Below are 22,309 nucleotides of genomic sequence, written 5' to 3'. Positions count from 1 at the left end.
GATAGTTAACAATTTTTATTTAAGAAAGAAACAAAAATATTTTAAAATTACAGGGTTTTAAATTACATATTATTTTTTAAACTTTACTATGGAAATATAGAGAGGGGGGGGGGGGGTGGATAAGACACCTTTTGAGACCAAACCTAAAACTGAAAGGAAATCGATCACAAAAATGCAGGGTGTTTTTTTAAAAGGAAAAAAGTATTGCTTAACAAATTAATTAAAGAGTGTGGAAAAATGCGTAATTTTTTTATTCGAATTGTGTGGCTTGTGTTAATAGTAGAAATATGTTATGCATACCGTTAAAATCGTCTTAAACTCTAGTTTTTGTATATTTAAGTATGATTCCTGTGCTACGTATTTTTCAAGAGCTAAGTGGTAAATGTTCCATCTGACTTAAAACTTTCCAACATAGCACAAAATGCAACGTACAAATAGCATAAATATGATATTTACAAACAAAAAACTATTAATAAAAGCCGCGAAATTTGAATTTTAAAAATATACGCATTTTTGCAACTCTTAAATTGGTCAAGGTTCATTAATCTTGGAAAAATAGACAATTTTTAACTGGTTTTTAAAGCTAAATTTGTTGAAAATCGCTAAATATTTTTTTTCACATACAAAACTCTCCAACCAATATAGAAAATAAGATATAGAATATTAATTTATGTCAAATGTTCAAGTGAATTTTTTAAGTTTCGCTTCATTTATTTTTCGCATGAATTCGATCTGTTCCACCAAAAGTTGTTTCTAAATGAGGGAAATTAATTATAATCATTGATATATAGAGACTAAAAGTTATGCTTCTGTAGAGAACTAAATTGTTTAAACCTACCTCGATTTTAATTTTTTTTTTAGTAATATTTTTCCACATATTTATTAATATGACTATCAGTCTGTCAGTCATCATACAAAATATAATACGAAATAAATGAATGTTTCATTATACTTTTCTCAAAGAATTTATTATTGATTTTAAAAACCTGCTTTTTAATGTCCTTGTCCGAATTCTTATCCATGATTTTTTGTGCTCAGCTACTTATGGATATTGCCATCCCTTGTTGAATAAATATTATCTAAATTGAATTAATATAAACTGTACCTCTAGATTTCTTTTCTCCATTGCAGATTTTAATTCCACAATTTTTTTGGCCCTCTCCAGCTGCTCTATTGACCAACTAAATATTGTTGATGGTATAGTTCACGTCAAGGCCATCCTTGGACCTTAACCTTATCTTTTATTAAGTCGTATTATCATAGTCCTATCGAGTTCAAGCTTTGCATCATGATTCCTGTAAGTAATGTTGGATTTTTAAAAGTATAGTAGCTCTATAATCATTACCAAAAAGTAAAAACGTTCTTTTAAAAAATGTGGATTTTCAACTTATTGAATAAAAAAAAATTTAAATTATAATTGATTTTTGAAGAAATTTTATCAAATGTTTTGTTGAGTTGAAAGTGCTAAATAAAATAAAACAAAAAAACATTTTAGAATGACGTGAAATGAAAAAGTACATTAAACAGACTTTACATTGTTTTGAAACAAATTAAAGTACAAATTTGTTAAAACTTTAATATTTGTATTCTGATCATTGAAGCTCTATCACTCTACACATGTCAATGTTTGTTTGTCATCATTTTTATTTTGAGCTTTGCTTTATTGGATGTTATCCTAGTTTTATTACCTTTCAATGTTTTTTTCTTTTATTTTGGAGACAGAACAGTTTAATTCAAAGATGGTGTCTCCGTTTTCTAAAAATTGTAATATCATGTAAGTAGGTAAGTTATTTAGGTGGATTTTGCATTGAAACTTTTAAATCATTTTAATAAATATGATAGACATAAGAAAGTCATATGGACATTTGGTAATTGAAATATGTATAAAGTCGTAATTTGAAATCAACATCAAGTGATCAGGTTTTCTAGATATTGTTGTTTCCAAAGACATTTGTTAAAAGGAAGGTATCTATGTAAAAAGGAAGAAATTGATTAATGTCATATTTTGATTACCTAGAACTGTTCTGCTGGTAATTTGTTGTTGCACGGGGGAAACGTTGGTGTTGGGGAAACTTGTGGCAGGGGATGAAAAAGGTGTTACAGAGGTGGGCGTTTGAAAAGGAGAATTTAGGGTGATTTTTGGAGTTAAAAGTTGGGAAGTAACATGGTCAGGACTATTGCTAAAAATGGGCGTGGACGAGGATAACTTTGAGGATGAAGGTTTTGGAGTAGAAATATTTTCATCAACGGGGTATGTGAGCTTGCTGCCTAAATTATACATTTATTGATAAATAAATTAGGTTTTTGCATAGAGAAAAAAATCCTTTATCCTTGTGGGTTTTTGTCAGCTTATACCAATAATGAAATGAATTTGTAAATAATCACGAAACCTATACATGTTTTTCAGCTGTCATGATAAAAATGACGACCTCTCCATTTGCCCCCCTAATATTATTTTATATTAATTTCGCTTGTTGGTTATACACTATTCCTGGGTTTTTGTTAGCTCTACTACTTTATTAATACAAACTATAATCACTTTAAAATATAACACACAAGTTTGTTTTTGTGTCTAAGTGTTTGATGATCTATAGTGCGATCTCCTTTTAATTAGGGTCGTATGTACGTCCGTAACGTTAGCTCTTTTCATTAATTTAAACAGGTTAGAATTGTCCTATTTCTAACTGTGCACGCTGATTCTTATAACAGTTTGTTAGGTACGATTTAGAAAGCGTAGCAACTCTATAATCGTTACCAGAAAGTCCGTTCGTCCATTTAAAACAAGATGATTTTTTTACTTTTTTGATTACTCATGCCAAGTTTTATAATGAAATTAGAATTCTAAGTGCCAATTGCGCATTGATTACGAGATGGTTGATTACCCCCCCCCCCCCCCCCCCAACACACTTTTGCTTTGTGATTCATAAATTCACGAGAAACCCCTCTCCAACCTCTACCAAAACCCCCACCTTCTAAAACTTTTTTTGACAGCACCCTCACTTACATTTTATGTTCGTGTTTACTTTAAATGACCTTCATTTTTACATGACTCAAAACTATTATACCTTTAGGCCGAGAAAGTAGTCTATAGCGGTTAAAAATAGGTTCATCGTCCTCGGAGGCTGAAGGAAAAGATGGCTCCACTGGTGGGGGGCCTCCACCAGTTTTTTTCGCCAACGAGTTTCTTTTTTTTAACTTCTTCTCGTATTGTTCTAGTCGACTTTTGGTTTTTATCTAAATATATTTTTTGTAAGTAGCATAGATGCTCTATTGCTAATTTTGTCTGTTTAAATAGTTGCAAGAAAATACGATTTCTTGCAGCTTGTATTGAAGATAAAAAGCTGAAATTTGTTGTGATAATTCTTATGACCTATGTGCATCTATTCATCCGCTCGTCGTTGACAAGGTGATAGGTTCGAATCTCGGTCGGACACCGCGTCATAGCTAAAGGCGTTAAAATTGGTTCCCATTGCTACCATGTCAGATGAGCTATGTAAATAGTTAAGAGTGGGGAGAATGCCTTGGCCCAAAACAGGCGCAACTCGTTACCATGCACAGTTAGGACTTCTCAGACAAAGGTCGTGCATCACAGAGAGTTGGTTGTCTTATGGATGTTACTTAACCTAATATCCTTGGGTGTTAGAGTATCGTATCCCATTACACGTTGATTATGCTTTGGATTTTCTAGATGATCACTAAAATTCAAGTAATGGTAATTCATTTTGCCCATAATATTGTTTTCACATCGTTAGTTATAACAGAAAATCTCTGCAATTAAGTAGCCCACTTTAAAAATTAACATAGCTAAGGAAATGTAGAGTAGGTTAATTAGCATTAAAACCATACGTATACAAGTAGATCTGCAAGAATTTAAAAATATGTACAAATGTAATTAACATCTAAAATGAAAATAATTTACCTCGGCCTTGTCCCTTGTCTGTTCCTGGGGTTTTGTAATATTTTCTCTTTTCCATTTTGCTAGAAATAAGAGAATTTAAAAAAAAAAGGAAATAAAATGTAAGTTTTAAACATCACGTTTGCCTTTTTGAAATGAAAAATAATAACTGACAGACGCACCAACCCTAAATGTATATAAATACTTAAAAAGTTAGAATACAAATGAACATAACTACTACCTTTTATTTGAGCGAGGCTTTTGGAGGAGTTTTCGTTCACGTTGTTGAACTTTGTGAGGACGGTTTTCCACAAGCTATAAAATATTTTTTTAATTGACTGCATTAATATAAGAATAATTAAAGTAATTTCATAAATTACAATTGAAAGTTAGCACAATGTAATGTCAAATCTTTGTGTTCAACGTATACATAATCCTTATGATAAAGTAATAGGATGTTTGACTGTGTGTTTGTATGTTTGTACTGAAGGATCATGCTAACCGCTGGACCGATCGGGTTCTCCTTAACAGGGTATCTTCTCATAGGTCCCAGGACGGTTTATAACTATTTTGGGGGAGGGTACCACCACCCTCCCAAGAGAAATCACAATAAATCAATTTTTTTTTGAAACTCCTACGTAACATTGCAAAGTATCGTATTATTTTTTAGAACACCAAACATTTAAAGTACCACTAGAGGCCTCTAGAGGCGTAGCCGCTAGCTACATATATTGCATTATAATCTTGTTCAGTTTAGACTTTTTAAAATCGAATATGTTGTATAATTATGGTCGATTTGCCTATATGTCCAATATGAAAGGCTGTTAAGGTTAATAATAATTTATACATGTTAGAATTGTTTTATCGATTTAAACTTTGCACAGTCATTCCTTTAACATTTAGAAACGATTGAAAAAATGTAGTAACTATCTTTTTTTATAACTTTGCTTTTTTGGATGTTGTAATCCATGTTAGTTATACTCCAAAAATATAAATCAAGACGGAATTAATTTATTATGTTTAAAATTATGCAGTATCCTTCAATGCTGATAATAGAAATATGAAACTAAATTTTATATATTGTAAAGGGGTAGTTGCACGAAATGGATTTAAAATTGAATTTATTGAACTGTAAATGTTTTCCTGTTCAATGGTTTAAACATTAACAGTAAGGCATAAATATAAGAGCATTTAAATTTTCTACAATGTACTTTTAAAAATATGCAATTTATATAGCTGGATTTTTTTTTCTAACATGATGACTAATTTAGTGTTGTCTAATTGAATATTATTTATTGTAATACAAAATTACATTTGCTAAAAATCATTTTTCGGAAATGTACTTCAGGCAACTATCCCTTTGGTATATTAAGAATCATCTTAACAATTATATCTACCTGTGGATACGCCAAGAGTTTTTTTGGCGGGTCTTAGGGTCGCTACACATCAGTGAATAAAAGTTTTTCTGTGTATTAGAATTTTCATTGCAAATTGTTGTGGCTTTCATGCACAGTACCAGACTCTGGTACTGTGCAGCAGACCAAGCTTTTGTCATTTTTAAAATCTGAAATTGATTAAAATTTTTATTTAGTTTTGCTTTACCATGAACAATATAAAGGTTGTGCAAAAAATGCAAACATTTTTAAAATTCAAAATACGCGGCTTGTGTTCATATTAAAAAATGTTACATATTTTAAACGTCATAAACATAGTTATTAAAATAAAAGTAACATTCTTTTGCTATTTGTAGTTTAGGAGCTACGTTGGAAACTTGAGGAAAAGAATCAAAAGTTTTAAATAAGATGAAACATTTTACCACGTATCTCCTTTACTATAATTAGCACAGTAATAACTCTTATCTTGTCTGTCTGTTTGTACCGAATGATCTTGGTAACCGCTGAACCAATCGGGTTCTGCTTAACAGGGTAGCTTCTCATAGATCCTGGGAAGGTTTATAACCATTTTGGGGGAGGGTACCACCTCCCTCCCAAGAGAATTTTTTTACTTAGAGATTTCAACGCAACATACTTGAAAGTAAAATAGAAAAGTTTCATAAAGACTTGAACCAAAAAAACAAACATTTAAAGTGCCACTAGAGGCCTCTAGGGGCGTAGCCGCTAGTAACTATTATGTCACTTTATTTGAAAAGCAAACATTATTATACACACATAAGTATGTAACCTTTGTATCACAAACTAACCCTTCTCTTTGCCTCGCAAGATGTTTAATAACTTTAAGCAAACGTTAATATATTGTGATATTGGAAAAAAATCGCAAATAAAATAAATATAATATAATAATATTTAAAGAGTTTAAGTATTGTAACAATTTCAATAAAACTTCGAAAAGGTATTTGTTTTGACCGCCATTTTTTTTTAAGTTAGTCGGACTTTTTAATAATCAACTCTCAGCTGTAGCATGTACTAAAAAGTTGAAGGACGTTTCTTCACCATTGCAAAACTATTATAATAAATACAACACCAAAATTATTTCGTTTTAATTTCATTAACTAATTACATTCAAAGTACTTTAAGATTGCAGATATCATTTTTCTTGAAAATTAAATATTATTGAAATTATTTTTTTGGGGGATCATGAGGACGTCGGTCTAAATTTTCTAAAGTCTGACTTACAGCTGTTATTCTCAGGGAAAAAGGAACATTAACTAATTTATTTTTGAAGTAAAAATTCAAAAGTATGACTGAAAAAAGGTTGACCTCAAAAAAGGTTAACTGAAAATTTCTATCGGTCGACTGTTTAGCTTTTGTGAACTGGGCTATAGTTAAAGATTTTTCATGGTTGGGTATGTAATTTTTCATAAAGAATACATCAATGAGGGAAAAGGAATGCGTAGTTACGCGAGTGGCTCTAAGTTGTGTATTTAAAAACCCAAAAGTTGTCATTATATCAACAAACCTACTAGCATTACTTGTAGAGTAGGTCTCAAAAATGTTTAGATTAATATCTCCGCATATAAAAATTGGTAAGTTAATATCATTTACTTGTTGCATTAGATCAAGAAAAATATCAAAAAATTGTTCAAGCTGCTGGGAGGTTTCATGGGGGGGACGGTAGATGTTAATCATAATAAAGTGTAGATTATTGTAGGAGATTTTTAGACACATGCATTCAAAAATGCCTTCTATAAAATAATTTTCAAATAATTCTTTATGCTTAAATTTGTTATATAAATAAAAACCTATGCCGCCTCCTTTGGATTTGATTCTGTTTTTACCAGTCCAATTATATTCATTTAATTTAATATAATCCAAGTTAATTTTAGAACTAATCCAAGTTTCTTGGAGACATAGGACACTTGGAAAAATATTTTTATTGTTTAAATTATAAATAAAACATGAAAGATCATTATGCTTTGCAAATAATGATTGAGTGTTAAGTGAAAACAAGCTTAAGTTATTGTTGACATTACTTAATTCTTGGGCTATGTCTAATTCTGAGATATAATTGCTTTTTATATTCATTTCAGAACTGAACTCAGCCCAATCACCGTAAAAAATGGAATCTAAACAGTAGTTGGGATTCTGCTCAAAAGCATCTATATTAATTTTTACCTGGACCATTAATCAGGTTCTTGGGAATAGGAAGTGACAGGGGGGCACAGTAACACTTGCACACCGCTAGCAACACCAACAACTTCAGACACTACGACACCATCCCGTCATTGTTGATTTCTTCAAATGAGCGGAAATTTAATTTTGATATCTTTAACTGAAAAAATTTTGAAAATCGGTCCATAAACACCAAAGATATGGGGGAAAATGTAAAAAATATAAAAATAGCCAAAAACCTGCAAAAAGGCAGTCTGACCGTCATTGTTATTTTCCTCAAACGAAGGGAAATTTAATTTTGATATCTTTAACTGAAAAAAGTTTGAAAATTGGACCATAAACACCAAAGATATGGGGGAAAATGTAAAAAATATAAAAATAGCTAAAAACCTGCAAAAAGGCAGTCTGACCGCCATTGGTGTTTTCTTCAAACGATGGAAAATTTAATTTTGATATATCTAACTGAAAAAATTTTTTAAATCGGACCATAAACACCAAAGATATGAGGAAAAATGTGGAAAATAAAAAATAGCCTAAAACCTGCTAAAAAGCCGCCCGACCGCCATTGATGTTTTATAGTTAATTGTGCTCCTTAATGATGGGAATGTTGTCAAAAAATTTCAGCTTTGAACCCGGTATTAGTGTCTTAGAAATTATCTTAGTGACGTAACTAAAAACGAGGGATTAGAGGGGAGGTGGGAAAGGTAACCCCTAAAAAAGAGATGGATAATAGAGGTGATTGATAATTGATAATTGATAAAGAAAATGTAGGAAATAATTTATACTCTCTGTACTTTCTACCATAGATTAATTAATTTGTATTTTCTAGACAAGGATGACAACATCCATAAAAACGAAGCACAAAAATCAGAAGGTAGAACAAACGCACAATAGCTAGAGTGTCAGAACTTAATAAGCAGAATATTAATTTTGAAGTCTAAATGAAATTGCACATAAATTTGTTGCAAAATTGCGTAAATATAGCATACAGTAAAAGGACATACTTCCGTGCAAAATTTGAAATCAATAGTATAATTCTAATATGTCTAATAAATGTTGTCAAAAAAAGGTTGAAAAAAGTCCGCATATTTGATTAAATTTTTCTTAAAATCCGCATATTATGTTGATATAAACTATAATATATTATCACTAGCAGTAACATCACTAGAAGCTTTTAGGGTGGTAGGGGGGAAAGTTCATTCTTCCAATTTTCAATTTAAGTTTTAAAACAAAGAAGTAAAATTGCGGAGATGGTACTTTTTTTCTAGGTGTTATTTTTTTTGGAGAGTGGAGAGCCCTCTTCCTAAATAGTTATAAACTTCTCTATACCTATAATAAGCTTCACTGTAAAGAAGAACCCTTTAGGTTCAGCGGTTAACAAGATCCGTTGCTACAGTCAAAAAAAGCTTAGCTTACTAATTTATATAATAGGATATAATAAAGTAACAGGATGTCTGTTTGTCTGTCTCTTTGTTTGTTTGTTTGTCTTTTTCTTTTAAAATCTAGAAAAATAAATTGGTTTATTAAATTGAACTCTCTCCTCCTCAAGTGCCCCAAGAGGCCTCTAAGGCGTAGCCGCTAGTAATAGGATACAGTAACAAAATGCTAATCCTTATATCAAAGTAAAAGAATGTTTGTGTGTGTGTGTCTATTTATATGGAAGGATCTTCCTAACTAATATGCTTCTCCTTTGCAGGGACATAGGTCATAGTTCATGGGAAGGTTTTTAACTATTTTAGGATAGGGTACCTGCACCCTCACGCGCTTAGAAAAAAAACCACCAACATTTTTTAATTTTTTTTCTTTTAAAACTAAATTGTCCTTTTAAGTATATCTGTCAGACAGACAGACAATAAATATATGGAGCAGATCTGTATAAATATAAGGTATCTTGACTAAAACTTACAGCTGGCTATCTAAAAAAGCAGTCGTGAAAATAACATTTCTCCAACAATAAGGTTTTTTAAGCATGACCGACAGTCAGACAGACAAAATAATGTATAGAGTAGATGCAGGGGGGGGGGAAGGGGTGATTACTTGAGGGCACCCTCAAATTTTGGAAGTCGTTAAGTAGATGCACATATATCTTGGGTATAGTCCCTTTCATGACAATGCCTCTTAAGGGACGTTTCTTGGTATTTTCACAGTAGATTTTATCCTATTTCTAGCCACTGCGGGGGGGGGGGGGGCTCTATCCATGCGGGGCCATTTTCCTAACCCTGCAGGGCAATCACCTAACCTAACCTAAAATAATCCATCAAAAGCTACTGTAAAAAAAAATACATTAAAACACCTCTTAAAAGACCTTTTCACTTAAAATTTCAGTTGTCTTTCTTCAATAGCAGCCAAAAAACACACAAAGCATGTTTTAAATGGACGTACTGACTTTCTGTTAACAATGATAGAGTTGCTTTCTAAATTATACCTAACTGTCATAGGAATCATCATGAAGAGTTTGAAATTGATAGGATAATTCTAACATGTCTTGTTTAATAATCTAAAATCAATTAATAATTTTATCTAATTTCAATTTCAATTTATCTATGAAATAAATGTAAAGCTGTACAGGTTAAGGCTACTATCTGACTCAATACATTTCTTTTTCTCCTCTTTTTAGCAACCGAATAAAAGTAATTCTTTTCAATTCCAGATAATTATAAGAATTGGTAACATTTGCTTAGATATTTATTTTATAAAAACATAGCAAAAAAAATAATAACCTTATTATAATACAGGTATTAAATATTTATATACAAACAATAAAATTGAATATGAATAAAAATTAAGGATAGATCAATCAAATAATAATTATGTACAGTGTCAAAGGACTAAACAATCTTGTGAGAGGTAATATAACTTATGCATTTTAAAAAGATATTTGTTAAATAGACTGATTATTTAAAGACATATTTGTTAAATATGTTGCTCTACTGGATATCATTACCCTTGTTAGAATGTACCATTCATAAAGAAGGTTATTTTTTAATGGCAAAACTGTTTAAGCTAGCTTTTTTAACAATTACGTTCAAATTCCGTTAAATTTATTGATATAAATAATCTAATAATTGATTGTTTTGTTTTTATTCGTAATTGTCTTTTTTATATATACATTATTATGCTTAATTAAAAATTTCTGATAAACATCTCATTATATTTAAAGAAAAATTAGCTGTCTCTAAATTTAATATAGAAATAAAATTATTATGGAAAATCAATTGATTTTTCATGGTAACAGGTATAAGTTATAAAATACAGACGAATTTATAGATGTAATCTTGAAAAGATAGCTTTAATTTAAAATGATAAATATGCGTTATTTTTACCAAAAACTAGACAAAACCCTTTTTTGTTGTTGTTGATAGCAATATCTTATTTCTTTACTCTCGTTTATATATAGTTTTAACCTAATATCTTTTGATTTAATTGTTATTGGTTTGAAATTTTGACTAAAAAGCTGGCTTAAAAAATAGCTCATATGTGATAAAATATATAGCATTTTGCGCTAACTTATGAAGGGTTTATACAATAAGTATAATTATAAAAGCAAATATTTGAAAATTATTTAAAATCATTCAATGTTTAATGTAAGATTAAGCCAATTATTAATCACGAAATTACATATAGGTTTTTTATTATTTTGCTAAATAATCTATAAAATATTTACACATTGTAAGTCAACTCTTGAGTTATGTAAGAAGTACAATATCAGCTGATAGATCTTATTTCAATTTTGAAAGATAATTTTATAAAAAAAAATAAAAAAAAGTTGATTTTGTTTTTTAAAAGTGAGCAAAACTAATGTAGAATTTTTAGAAATATTTTTAATATTTTTTAAAAGCACAAAAAATCTTGATTTCAGGCCTATATTAACAATTCTTAAAAATCCTAGTAGTATCGACACATCCTATTTTTTTTACGTCACTAAGATAATTTCTAAGACACTAATACCGGGTTCTTCAGCTTTCTATCTTTTATAGGAGCTGAGTAAATCCTATTTCCCCCATAGCGTTACGGACTGACGGACGGACAATGTGATTTATAGAGTAGCTTCGCTACTAAAAAGTTAAGGTATACAAATTTAAAATGACTGTTATCAACTTCTAATATTCTAATAACGTTGACTCTAAGAATACATTAATCATTAATAGCAGCGGATTTATTTTCATTTGGATATTACACTAGATTATCATGTTTTATAATGAAGTGTACTTTGTAGCGGGCTAAATTACGATATCCCTCCCCTTCTACTGAATCAACGAATTGACCAATGAATGATAGGAGAAATAGCAACCTAAATTGACGACAATTTTCCTACTGTAATAATAAAATCCATGTATATTCTACTACATCCATTCTAATAATAACAGTATACAACAGTTCATAGTGAGTCAGTGAGGGAAGCGTTTTTCAGAGAATTAGAGGGATAAGATAATAGCCGATAAATTGATGTACGTACCAATGATGATACACAAAATTATCACTTGTGTACATTACAATAAGTGGTTGAAACGTTTTGACACTTAACTAAATGAACCAACCACTCATTATTCAAAAAAGCCCCCAAGGTTGTTATACCAACGGATAAAAAATGTTATTATAATACTTCAGGGACTACTGTAATAAACAGCCAAATGTCCCCTCCCTCCCTGAGTATTTTTACATATACAGTGTGTTTTTTTTATGAGCACTTTTTTGAAAGCAATTTTACCCCACTTATAGTTATCAGAATTTAATGATTAATGGCTTATTTTCTTCGTTTTTTAAGGGAAATTATGAAACAACCAAAAAAAATTTCAGTTTTTGTTGAAAAAGTACAGTAAAGTTGAAAATTAAAAACTTAGGTGTCAACATTTAAAAATGGTTTTAGAGCATTTTTCTTATGTTCAAATATTCTACCTTTTGCAAGAATGGCTGCAAAACGCTTCAAAATTGAGATATAGAGCTATAAATTTATACAGATATTATTGGGGACATGTACTAGAATAGGTCAAAGTTTGAAGGACATATCTCAATCAGGGAGAAAGTACTGGCCCCCCAAAGTCGACTACTGAAAATCCAATTTTGAGCATAAGAAAGATGCGCTAAAACCATTTTTAGATGTTGTCACCTAAGTTTTTAATTTTCAACTTTACTGTACTTTTTCAACAAAAACTGTAATTTTTTTTGGTTGTTTCATAATTTCCCTTAAAAAACGAAGAAAATAAGCCATTAATCATTAAATTCTGATAACTATAAGTGGGGTAAAATTGCTTTAAAAAAAGTGCTCATAAAAAAAAACACACTGTATTATCTGGAATAATACAAAGCTTCCCAAATCCAATTATTTCTATATCCCACAATTCATCCCATAAGGGGCTATTCGTCGTATTTTTAAAAGCGAAGCTTTTCTATAATTAGGGTCGGTCCGTCCGTCCGTAACGGATAGCTTTTTTTTTTGTTAATTTAGACATGTTAGAATTGTCCTATTGATTTCAAATTTTGCATGGTGATTCCTTTAATAGTTAGGTACGATTTAGAAAGCGTAGCAACTCTATAATCATTACCAAAATGTCCGTACGTCCATTTTAAATATGTTGATTTTTTTACTTTTTTAAATAGCTTTTTTCGTTAATTTAGGCATGTTAGAATTGTCCTATCGATTTTAAATTTTGCATAGTGATTCCTGTAATAGTTAGGTACGAGCTAGAAAGCGTAGCAACTCTATAACCATTACCAGAATGTCCGTACGTCCATTTTAAACAAGTTGATTTTTTTTTACTTTTTTAACAACAAATTTTTATGTGATCTAATAATCCGATTGATCTGATTTTTGGTATTCTGATTTCTGGGACAACAAAGTACAATATTATAAGCGAAGCAACTCTATACTCAAGTCCTAAAAATGTAAGATTGTCCATAAACATTATTCTGTATCAAGCAGTTTTTCAACAATTTTACTTACAATTTTGCTTCGACATTTATACATTTATATTCTGATTATTCAGTTCTGACACAATACAAGTGTTAGTGTCCGTTTGTCCTACCGTTTCAATGCTTCGCTTTTATGGATGTTGTCATCCTTGTTAAAATGGCTTTTAATAGGTTATTTTAGGTTAGGTTAGGTTATATTGGGTTAGGTGATTGTCCCGCAGAGGCTAGAAAAAGGAGAAAAGCTACGGTGAAAAATACGAAGAATCGCCCCATAAGGTGCGATGTTACGATGACTATACCCCATAATTTTTACTTATGGCTCAGAACCAGTTGAAATCCAGCGGAAATGGAACGGATTCACAGTCATCCTGGAATAATTATTTATTATATCGTATTAAAGACAGCTGAATGTGGATATTAAAATGAATATTATAAGATTAAAACCAGTTGTATTAGCCCCAAGGGGCTATACATGAATTTTCATTATTACAGAACCGGTTCTTATCCACCGGAGGTCAATCGGTTTCGTAGCCATCCTGGAAAATTGATTACAAGAGGTTTGCAAATTCTCCCCCCCCCCCGCTTTACCTCTTTGTCTCTCCTTTTTATATTTGTCTTTCTTGATGGATGGATTGCACTTTATCTATGTCCGTATCTCTTTCTTTCTCTCTCTCTCTCTCTCTCTCTCTCTCTCTCTCTCTCTCTTTCTCTCTCTCTCTCTCTCTCTCTCTCTCTCTCTCTCTTTCTCTCTTTCTCTCTCTCTAACTCTCGACACTCTCTTTCTCTCTCTCTCTCTCTCTCTGTCTCTCTCTAATTCTCTTCAACTTTCTCCCTCCCTCCCTCACATAATTATCTATCTTTCTTTCTCTCTACTCAATAGAACCTCAATACTCCACCCCCCCCCCCCTAGCTAACACTTTATCTTTCTATAATGGATGTAGTATAAACGGGGACATTATGACAGGGGAATAATTTGGTTGCTAACATGGACATCACTTGTTGGTCAGTTCTTTCATCCTGTAGGAGGGGAGGGGTTTAGAAAAGGGTGTGGAAGGGAGGCATCGGTATTTTAGCAAGCTACAAGTTTATTCTTTTAGAGAACATAAAAATCTGGTGTTAGATTGAAATAATATTATATCCATTCTTTGTGTCTATCTTTTACAGGGACACGGGGGATATTGCACTGTAAATTATACTTTTTTTTTAAAAACGTACTCTCTCATTACTTGAGCCAAAAAAGTTTGTTACTTTGATAAAATAATGATTGGTTAGTTCAAACTATCAGCGTCCAAGCTTTTAATCTATTGTGGCTATTTTTTCCTTTGGGATGTATGTCAATTTATCGTCCATTGTGTTATCCCTGATCTTTTGGGCCTTTTGACCAACCACCCCTCTCTCCCCCTCATCAAATCTAGGCCTTCGCAAAACGGCCTCCGAAAATGGCGCGTCCATTCAAAACAGCAAAGGTACACTAAACATCTGGATAATGTAAAAAATGTAAATATGTAAGTAAAGGAAGAAAGATACATAAATCTACGAAACAATGATATCTATGAAAGGGGGTAAATTATTACTAGCAAAGCATCTCCATAATTAAATCTAAAAAAGTAATTATGTCCTTAAACAGTTATATGAATATAAGCAATAAATTTATAAACAATTTTGTTTTGACTTATAGATTAATATTCTGCTTATCTAGATCTGACACTTTACAAGCGTTAATGTTCGTTTGTTCTACACTTGATATAAAATGAGCTAAGTTTTTACATTGGCTGTAATGTTTGGTTATTTTTCTATCCCTTCCACTTTTACTAAACATCCTCCTTCCCTCTTTTGCCTCTGCTTTACGTCCTCTCTTTACCCCTTCCCTGTTTTGTCTCTACCCCTATCCCTTCTTTTTTGTAGTCTGCTGTGTTCGTGGGGTGTACATTAGTGTGTGTGTGTGTGAGAGTTGAGAGAGCCTCGAGAGAGAGTTCCCAATTCAGTGTATTGCTAGGCCTCGCGCAGCCATGAGGCCCTCCCACCCGTACCACAGCGGGTACCACACGTGAGTGTACACACACAACCAGAGCAGAAACAGAAAGCGCGCGAAAAAAAGCCCGCCAAAATGGGCTGTTCCCCGCGCATCCGCAGCCCCGTGATGCGGGAGTTTCTTGCGGAGTTTTTAGGTAATGCTTTTGCTTTTTTGTGTCCCTCTGGATGAACGAAAATATGTGTAAAAAGCATACAGGATGGAGATTTTGCAATGTAGGGCCACACAAGGTCATACAGACCCCAGGGACGCAGGGCTATGACAATTGCAGATAAATATATCATTTTCCTAATATTTAAAAAGTGTCTTGTTTGGCATTTTTGAAGTGTTATGGTTGTTAAAGGTATAAAAGTGATTTATTTTCCATTTATATATACCTGTATTCCTGTGCCGACCAGGCATACAACCCAAATGTTACTCTCTTATCTATCACGGAGCGAGGGAGCTCTATAACTCAATCTGTATATATGCTAGTCTTTGTACTTTTATTATACATTTGTAGTAGTGCAGCTTATCTATAACTAGGGCAAGTCGATACAGTTCATCCTACTATATAAAGTATTAATGTTCTTATTTCTGTAGCCTTTGATAACTAGTAAACAGATTAGATTTTCTATTTTAGGGAAGCTTCACAAAGGTCCCGGGATGGTTTTGGGCTATTTTGTCTTAAATTTAGGTCTTCAAAAAGGATTTCAGCTATTTTTGCCCTATACCACCCTTCTGAATAAAAGGCCCCTGAATAATAAAGAGATTAACAAAGCAGAATAAGTTTTAATTAAGATACATTTTGTTATAATAATGATAATTTTTGACAGTTGAAATATTGGGGAAGAAATAATTCATTTTTAAGTGCATTGGTCTACCAAAAATATATTTTTTCTTTCGGCCAATTTATCTCTTTTTCTCTAACTTTATCTCTTTCACTCTCTATCTCTTCCGTTTTTTCACTCAGTTTCACTTTTTTTTGGTAAAAAATATCGGGTATAATGTGCTAAAACTTTCCGTGATATCATCTCTCATGGGGCGGGGCCCCTACAGGCTAGGGGCAAAGCTACTAGTAATTAATATAGTATTTTAAAGTTAGTATGTTTTTCAACCTTTTAAAAAAAAAAAAAAATACACTATTCTAAGACATATATTTCGATTTTATCAATCATTTTCAATTCATTTTGTCTCTTGGAGAAGTGAATCAAGCAATATTAGCTTGGTCGTTTTATATAGGAGATATTGGTTTGATATGGTATAATAATTGATATATTATTACTTGGATGTTGAACCAGATTTTCATGTACTCTTATAAAGTGATGCCCGCAGCTGGCTAAAATAAAGAGAATCCTCATTCACCCCCCTACACCCTACATCCTCCCCTCCAACTGTATGAAAGAACTGACCAATAAATGAGGCCCATTTTAGCAGGCTAAATTGGCGACAAATTTTCCCCTGTCACTGTATCCACGTATATGTTATATCTATTAGTATACTGCAGTTACTTCCTATTATCAAATCATAACAATATATCCACGTATATCTTATATCCATTAGTATACTGGAGTCACTTCCTATTATCAAATCATAACAATATATCCACGTATATCTTATATACATTAGTATACTGCAGTTACTACCTATTATCAAATCATAACAATATATCCACGTATATCTTATATCCATTAGTATACTGCAGTTACTTCCTATTATCAAATCATAACAATATATCCACGTATATCTTAAATCCATTAGTATACTGCAGTCACTTATTATTATCAAATCATAACAATATATCCACGTATATCTTATATCCATTAGTATACTGCAGTCACTTATTATCATCAAATCATAACACTATATCCACGTATATCTTATATCCATTAGTATACTGCAGTCACTTATTATCATCAAATCATAACAATATATCCACGTATATCTTATATCCATTAGTATACTGCAGTCACTTATTATCATCAAATCATAACAATATATCCACGTATATCTTATATCCATTAGTATACTGCAGTTACTTCCTATTATCAAATCATAACAATATATCCACGTATATCTTATATCCATTAGTATACTGCAGTTACTTCCTATTATCAAATCATAACAATATATCCATGTATATCTTATATCCATTAGTATACTGCAGTTACTTCCTATTATCAAATCATAACAATATATCCACGTATATCTTATATCCATTAGTATACTGCAGTTACTTCCTATTATCAAATCATAACAATATATCCACGTATATCTTATATCCATTAGTATACTGCAGTTACTTCCTATTATCAAATCATAACAATATATCCACGTATATCTTATATCCATTAGTATACTGCAGTTACTTCCTATTATCAAATCATAACAATATATCCACGTATATCTTATATCCATTAGTATACTGCAGTTACTTCCTATTATCAAATCATAACAATATATCCACGTATATCTTATATCCATTAGTATACTGCAGTTACTTCCTATTATCAAATCATAACAATATATCCACGTATATCTTATATCCATTAGTATACTGCAGTTACTTCCTATTATCAAATCATAACAATATATCCATGTATATCTTATATCCATTAGTATACTGCAGTTACTTCCTATCATCAAATCATAACAATATATCCACGTATATCTTATATCCATTAGTATACTGCAGTTACTTCCTATTATCAAATCATAACAATATATCCATGTATATCTTATATCCATTAGTATACTGCAGTTACTTCCTATTATCAAATCATAACAATATATCCATGTATATCTTATATCCATTAGTATACTGCAGTTACTTCCTATTATCAAATCATAACAATATATCCATGTATATCTTATATCCATTAGTATACTGCAGTTACTTCCTATTATCAAATCATAACAATATATCCATGTATATCTTATATCCATTAGTATACTGCAGTTACTTCCTATCATCAAATCATAACAATATATCCACGTATATCTTATATCCATTAGTATACTGCAGTCACTTCCTATTATCAAATCATAACAATATATCCATGTATATCTTATATCCATTAGTATACTGCAGTTACTTCCTATTATCAAATCATAACAATATATCCATGTATATCTTATATCAATTAGTATACTGCAGTCACTTCCTATTATCAAATCATAACAATATATCCACGTATATCTTATATCCATTAGTATACTGCAGTTACTTCCTATTATCAAATCATAACAATATATCCATGTATATCTTATATCCATTAGTATACTGCAGTTACTTCCTATTATCAAATCATAACAATATATCCATGTATATCTTATATCCATTAGTATACTGCAGTTACTTCCTATTATCAAATCATAACAATATATCCACGTATATCTTATATCCATTAGTATACTGCAGTTACTTCCTATTATCAAATCATAACAATATATCCATGTATATCTTATATCCATTAGTATACTGCAGTTACTTCCTATTATCAAATCATAACAATATATCCATGTATATCTTATATCAATTAGTATACTGGAGTCACTTCCTATTATCAAATCATAACAATATATCCACGTATATCTTATATCCATTAGTATACTGCAGTTACTTCCTATTATCAAATCATAACAATATATCCATGTATATCTTATATCCATTAGTATACTGCAGTTACTTCCTATTATCAAATCATAACAATATATCCATGTATATCTTATATCCATTAGTATACTGCAGTCACTTCCTATTATCAAATCATAACAATATATCCATGTATATCTTATATCCATTAGTATACTGCAGTTACTTCCTATTATCAAATCATAACAATATATCCGTGTATATCTTATATCAATTAGTATACTGCAGTCACTTCCTATTATCAAATCATAACAATATATCCACGTATATCTTATATCCATTAGTATACTGCAGTTACTTCCTATTATCAAATCATAACAATATATCCATGTATATCTTATATCCATTAGTATACTGCAGTTACTTCCTATTATCAAATCATAACAATATATCCATGTATATCTTATATCCATTAGTATACTGCAGTTACTTCCTATTATCAAATCATAACAATATATCCACGTATATCTTATATCCATTAGTATACTGCAGTCACTTCCTATTATCAAATCATAACAATATATCCATGTATATCTTATATCCATTAGTATACTGCAGTTACTTCCTATTATCAAATCATAACAATATATCCATGTATATCTTATATCCATTAGTATACTGCAGTCACTTCCTATTATCAAATCATAACAATATATCCATGTATATCTTATATCCATTAGTATACTGCAGTTACTTCCTATTATCAAATCATAACAATATATCCATGTATATCTTATATCAATTAGTATACTGCAGTCACTTCCTATTATCAAATCATAACAATATATCCATGTATATCTTATATCAATTAGTATACTGCAGTCACTTCCTATTATCAAATCATAACAATATATCCATGTATATCTTATATCAATTAGTATACTGCAGTTACTTCCTATTATCAAATCATAACAATATATCCACGTATATCTTATATCCATTAGTATACTGCAGTCACTTCCTATTATCAAATCATAACAATATATCCATGTATATCTTATATCCATTAGTATACTGCAGTTACTTCCTATTATCAAATCATAACAATATATCCATGTATATCTTATATCAATTAGTATACTGCAGTCACTTCCTATTATCAAATCATAACAATATATCCACGTATATCTTATATCCATTAGTATACTGCAGTCACTTCCTATTATCAAATCATAACAATATATCCATGTATATCTTATATCAATTAGTATACTGCAGTCACTTCCTATTATCAAATCATAACAATATATCCACGTATATCTTATATCCATTAGTATACTGCAGTTACTTCCTATTATCAAATCATAACAATATATCCACGTATATCTTATATCCATTAGTATACTGCAGTTACTTCCTATTATCAAATCATAACAATATATCCATGTATATCTTATATCAATTAGTATACTGCAGTCACTTCCTATTATCAAATCATAACAATATATCCATGTATATCTTATATCCATTAGTATACTGCAGTTACTTCCTATTATCAAATCATAACAATATATCCATGTATATCTTATATCCATTAGTATACTGCAGTCACTTCCTATTATCAAATCATAACAATATATCCATGTATATCTTATATCCATTAGTATACTGCAGTCACTTCCTATTATCAAATCATAACAATATATCCATGTATATCTTATATCCATTAGTATACTGCAGTTACTTCCTATTATCAAATCATAACAATATATCCATGTATATCTTATATCAATTAGTATACTGCAGTCACTTCCTATTATCAAATCATAACAATATATCCACGTATATCTTATATCCATTAGTATACTGCAGTCACTTCCTATTATCAAATCATAACAATATATCCATGTATATCTTATATCCATTAGTATACTGCAGTTACTTCCTATTATCAAATCATAACAATATATCCATGTATATCTTATATCCATTAGTATACTGCAGTCACTTCCTATTATCAAATCATAACAATATATCCATGTATATCTTATATCTATTAGTATACTGCAGTTACTTCCTATTATCAAATCATAACAATATATCCATGTATATCTTATATCCATTAGTATACTGCAGTTACTTCCTATTATCAAATCATAACAATATATCCATGTATATCTTATATCCATTAGTATACTGCAGTTACTTCCTATTATCAAATCATAACAATATATCCATGTATATCTTATATCCATTAGTATACTGCAGTTACTTCCTATTATCAAATCATAACAATATATCCATGTATATCTTATATCAATTAGTATACTGCAGTTACTTCCTATTATCAAATCATAACAATATATCCACATATATCTTATATCCATTAGTATACTGCAGTTACTTCCTATTATCAAATCATAACAATATATCCATGTATATCTTATATCAATTAGTATACTGCAATCACTTCCTATTATCAAATCATAACAATATATCCATGTATATCTTATATCCATTAGTATACTGCAGTTACTTCCTATTATCAAATCATAACACTATATCCATGTATATCTTATATCCATTAGTATACTGCAGTTACTTCCTATTATCAAATCATAACACTATATCCATGTATATCTTTTATCTATTAGTATACTGCAGTTACTTCCTATTATCAAATCATAACAATATATCCACGTATATCTTATATCCATTAGTATACTGCAGTCACTTCCTATTATCAAATCATAACAATATATCCATGTATATCTTATATCCATTAGTATACTGCAGTTACTTCCTATTATCAAATCATAACAATATATCCACGTATATCTTATATCCATTAGTATACTGCAGTTACTTCCTATTATCAAATCATAACAATATATCCATGTATATCTTATATCCATTAGTATACTGCAGTTACTTCCTATTATCAAATCATAACAATATATCCATGTATATCTTATATCTATTAGTATACTGCAGTTACTTCCTATTATCAAATCATAACAATATATCCATGTATATCTTATATCCATTAGTATACTGCAGTTACTTCCTATTATCAAATCATAACAATATATCCATGTATATCTTATATCCATTAGTATACTGCAGTTACTTCCTATTATCAAATCATAACAATATATCCACGTATATCTTATATCCATTAGTATACTGCAGTTACTTCCTATTATCAAATCATAACAATATATCCATGTATATCTTATATCAATTAGTATACTGCAGTCACTTCCTATTATCAAATCATAACAATATATCCATGTATATCTTATATCCATTAGTATACTGCAGTTACT

General features: G+C 30.5%; 2 protein-coding genes across 3 annotated transcripts in view; one reads left to right on the top strand and one right to left on the bottom strand.

Annotated features, from left to right (window-relative positions):
* Nucleotides 1–5,455, bottom strand: LOC145305975 (uncharacterized). Its single transcript, XM_080147889.1, has 8 exons — nt 5,293–5,455; nt 4,137–4,210; nt 3,920–3,978; nt 3,066–3,234; nt 2,014–2,268; nt 1,689–1,755; nt 1,106–1,181; nt 1–753 (listed from the first exon to the last, which is right to left on the bottom strand). The coding sequence occupies exons 1-8, from the start codon at nt 5,448–5,450 to the stop codon at nt 682–684; spliced, it is 930 nt and encodes a 309-aa protein (XP_080004015.1). The 5' UTR covers nt 5,451–5,455; the 3' UTR covers nt 1–681.
* Nucleotides 5,456–15,342: 9,887 nt separating this feature from the next.
* The window catches only part of LOC145306283 (aquaporin-7-like), a 28,249-nt gene continuing 21,282 nt past the window's right edge, over nt 15,343–22,309 (top strand). The window contains exon 1 of one of the 2 annotated variants that reach the window (XM_080148356.1): nt 15,343–15,542. In XM_080148356.1, coding sequence (XP_080004482.1) covers nt 15,482–15,542 — 61 coding nt within the window. In that variant the 5' untranslated portion in view covers nt 15,343–15,481. The remainder of the gene's footprint in view (nt 15,543–22,309) is intronic. The other variant, XM_080148358.1, reaches the window with a different exon arrangement.

This window comes from Acartia tonsa, chromosome 14 (assembly GCF_053477335.1).
Source record: "Acartia tonsa isolate MP-2025a chromosome 14, ASM5347733v1, whole genome shotgun sequence".
Lineage (NCBI taxonomy): Eukaryota > Metazoa > Arthropoda > Copepoda > Calanoida > Acartiidae > Acartia > Acartia tonsa.
This window is presented reverse-complemented; position numbering and strand designations above follow the sequence as displayed.

Bases quoted from the DNA above. Each gene is read 5' to 3' on its own strand.
- LOC145305975 (XM_080147889.1), bottom strand. From the start codon at position 5,450: ATGACAAAAGCTTGGTCTGCTGCACAGTACCAGAGTCTGGTACTGTGC. The intron at 4,211-5,292 runs GTAGATATAATT...AATATTTTATAG, and splicing joins AACTCTTGGCGTATCCACAG to CTTGTGGAAAACCGTCCTCA. The intron at 3,979-4,136 runs GTAGTAGTTATG...TCTTATTTCTAG, and splicing joins AAGCCTCGCTCAAATAAAAG to CAAAATGGAAAAGAGAAAAT.